Genomic DNA, 3,916 nt, shown 5'->3' with positions numbered 1-3,916 from the left:
TCTGCATTCACTATTATTGAAGCAGAATGTTATTCTTATCGAGTTACACCAATCCACAAGGAATCCGTAGAAACCATATTTATGTCAAGTCAGCCATATCAGCTATGTTTTTATAAAATGCAGTAAATTAGGCCGAATGAACTGTATTGCTGCCAGACGATGCTCAGCCTGGTCTCATAAACGTAAGTTTGGGACACTCAAATTAGTATGATATGTTAGGTTTGGTATGACACATGATTACTTAAGTCTGGGTGGATGGGTGGGCGTATAACGCGTTTGAATCTCATCACGGCTAGCTTTAGCAATGTAGCTGATTAGCAACTTCAACTACTTACTATTTATTAGGTACTTCACAACTACTTAACATGTTAGCTAACCATTCCCCTAACCTTAAACCTTTTAGCTAACCCTTCCCCTAACCTTAACCCTTTAACCTAATTCCTAAACTTAATCCCTAACCTAGCCTTGCTAACATTAGCCAGCTAGCTAACGTTAGCCACCTAACCAGAATATGTAACATATTGTACGCTTTGCAAGTTCGTAACATATAATACAAATTATAATTCGTAACATATATCTTATGAAAATGGTAATGGACATCCACAAATGAATACATCCCATACGAAATGTAACATATCATACTAAATAGTGGTCCCGGATTTACGTACAGAATAATACTAATTACTCTGAGACCAGGTTGCCAGGCTCCGCTGATAGTCAGGTGTATTGGTGGTAAGGATTCACTCCATGGTGCTGAAAGGAAAGCTCTGCTGTCTGGATAGCTTTATGTAGGCCCTAACAGTTTGTGGGCACTGTCTGTCACCCTTATACTGCAATTAATGGATTGTTTAATGCAGTGGTGTAAAGTACTTAAGTAAAACATTTTGGTATCTGTGCTTTACTTTACTATTTATATTTTTGCCAACTTGTACTTTTACTTCACTACATTCCAAAAAAAACAATGTACTTTTTACTCGATACATTTTCTCTGGCACCCAAAAGTAAATGGTCCGATTCACACCCTTATCAGAGAACATCCCTGGTCATCCTTACTGCCTCTGATCTGGTGGACTCACTAAACACACATGCATCGTTTATAAATGTTGTCTGAGTGTTAGAATATGCCCCTAGCGATCCGTCAATTTTTTTTATTGTGTCGTCTGGTTTACTTAAAATAAGGAATTTTTACTTTTGATACTTATATACATTTTTAGCAATTCCATTTACTTTTAATACTTAAGTATATTTAAAAAAAAAAATACTTTTAGACTTTTAATCAAGTAGTATTTTACTTGGTGACGTTACCTTTTACTTGAGTCATTTTCTATTAAGGTATCTTGACTTTTACTCAAGTATGACAATTGATTACTTTTTCCACCACTGGTTTAATGTTGTGTTGTGTAGTGGCTTTGCTGGAGTGTATCTAAAACAATTTGATCTGTTTTCCCCACCAAGATGTACATGCTAAAACCGTCACTGGCAGAGCAAACTAAAATCCCCGTGTTCAATATGAAAACAAAGAAACACGGAAATTACAATAGCTTCAAACTGAATGCTTTATTTTAGCGGGAAATGATTATATAATGAGATAATAAGCATTGAAATTGATGTAATCCTTCTATATGAATGACCTCTGAAGCACAGCAAAACCCATGTGGCTGGTGAGCAAGATATTAAGATCAGTACTTTATCTTTGTCAATAGTAATCACTGAACAGTATATGTAGAGTAGTAGGTTTTAGAATGAAGGATTCTTATGAACTAATGTTGGGCATTCTCAAGCAGAAGACTGTTCCAGAAAGAGACATCAATGAGTTAGCAAGTGAACTTTAGACAGATCCCGAACAGCCATCAGATGCAGAGGAGAGGCTAAGGTGTGCACACCATGGTGACGGCAGACTTGGAGACGACCCAAAGACGGCCCAGGTCGTAGGTCACGTGGCTCATGCGCATGGACATTGGGATATTGCTCCATCCGGTGCCCTCTGGTTTACTGGCTGTGATGCCGTCTCTGTGTTGAAGAAAGGGTTGGGGTTCATGTTTTAAAGATTATCCATCTTTTTAAGTACATCCATTTTTGGACTTTAATAATTGATTATAGCCATTGATTTTTAAGAATATAACTTCTGCCTCTTGAGCTTTATTCAACCACATCAGAAGACAAAATGTAAGTTTTTACTCAAATGTTTGTCAACAATGTTATTGTAAACAAACAATGTATAGCTTTAAAAAACATGTTAGATATATTTTTTTAAACAAATAATTGATGTGTCTTTGCATCCGTAGCTCCATGTATGGATTTGAGAGTGGTTACATGTCTCTAACTACATTCCTCAGCTGTTTACCAAAACAAGTGGTGGGGTTTCTGGGAAGTTGTTGTTTTATCACAAACTGTAGCTTTACAGGACATCCCACTTTACCTTACACTGTCTACACATTTCTTTATAAGTCCTATAAGTTTAGATCTGATTATATTTGACTGATTTTATTTATGTATCTACAGTATTTTAGTTGTTGTGTAAAGAGCTTCACAAAGCATGTACAGTAAGGATAAGAATTATAATTAAAGGTATACCATTATTATACACATAGTTCAGTAGCAACCTTACCTGGTATAAACACTACCCGCAGAGTTGACCCCAAAGACACTACCATCAGTTGCCACCTCAATCATGGAAAGCTTGCCATCAATGTGACTCCACCCGTTGTTTTGGCAGTCTTGATTCAGCTGGAAACAAACAGATTCAATCAGGGTTTTAGGACCATTTCAACAGTTATAATATGAAACAGTTTTAGAATAACTGACACTCTCCATCCTCTACTACTCTGCTCCAGCTCTCACACTCTTTCCCAGATCTTACACTCATTAAGAAGATATCATCATTCTTGTTGACTGCCCAGCACCCAAAGGGTCCACAACTGTAGTACTTCACAGCTCCTGGCAATCCTGTCCATGGAATGGGTGAGCCTGGACCCTTGTAACCAACTGTGGCACTACGTGTCAGACAGAATGGAGTATCGTCCATGTTAGCCCCCACATTAAACTGTTCACCTCCAGCATCCAACTGTTTCAGAAGGCCTGAAGACCACAAAGACAGACAGACAAGCAAACAAGGAGCACATATGTGAGAACTGCCAAATGACCTACAAGTTACAATTTAAAAAAAAAAATCAACAGCCTGATGATATCAGGAATGCTAAAAAGAAGGTGTCGTCTGGATAAATATTGATTAATGCTTTCCACTTACCGGCAGCTTGCACCCAGTTACCGGCCACATACTTGTAGATTGAGTCTGCCTTGTTGACACCCCAGATCCCTGCTGGTCCTACAGTGATATGCTTCAGGGAACCAGGCAGGCGGATCCATTTATCACCTACCAGGTAGTAGGGGATTTGACTTGTGTCCGTAGCAACCACTTGCCCAAGTCCTGCATCGATCTGCATCAGATTCTTGATGTTTACTATCTCCCGACAGTCCCATGCTATGGAGACAAACACATATGAGTAGAGTACACCAATAAAAAAGAGGATGCCATTATGGAGCAAATTTCATCAACGCCAAGTTCATCAAGTATGTTTCAGATGATGGTAACTTACCATGACTGATGGCCAGGAGACAGAGGACCAGTAGGACGGCTGCAGTGACTCTCATGATGTCTCTGTAGATCTACAGTATAAGTTTGGTTTTACACCAGACTTCAATTGTCCCCTTGCAAGACTGAGCTTTTATAGCCCTGCACATACCTTTCACCAATGATGGCTTCCTGTTCCACCTGTTAAACGAAGACTTGATGGGGTCCGGTGTCCGGGAGAGAGGAAAGTTGTGATAGTCACCTGATGCCAAAGATCATTCCTTTGTTCTTCTCATGTTTTCTGTGTTTACATTGTAATATGCATTTGCCATGTTTACATTTTGA

The 3,916-nt window shown here is 38.8% G+C and overlaps 1 protein-coding gene across 1 annotated transcript; it reads right to left on the bottom strand.

Moving 5' to 3' along the window:
• Positions 1-1,634: 1,634 nt before the first annotated feature.
• LOC120032286 (fish-egg lectin-like) lies at positions 1,635-3,659 on the bottom strand. The gene is made up of 5 exons (XM_038978302.1): positions 3,597-3,659; positions 3,248-3,481; positions 2,861-3,078; positions 2,609-2,727; positions 1,635-2,010 (listed from the first exon to the last, which is right to left on the bottom strand). Exons 1-5 carry the CDS (start codon positions 3,649-3,651, stop codon positions 1,869-1,871), a joined length of 768 nt encoding a protein of 255 aa, XP_038834230.1. The 5' UTR covers positions 3,652-3,659; the 3' UTR covers positions 1,635-1,868.
• Between the last annotated feature and the right edge of the window lie 257 nt (positions 3,660-3,916).

The sequence above is a fragment of the Salvelinus namaycush genome, chromosome 38, assembly GCF_016432855.1.
Source record: "Salvelinus namaycush isolate Seneca chromosome 38, SaNama_1.0, whole genome shotgun sequence".
In the NCBI taxonomy this organism is placed as follows: Eukaryota; Metazoa; Chordata; class Actinopteri; order Salmoniformes; family Salmonidae; genus Salvelinus; species Salvelinus namaycush.
The sequence above is the reverse complement of the archived record's forward strand: the minus strand, read 5'-3'. Positions and strand labels throughout refer to the sequence as shown.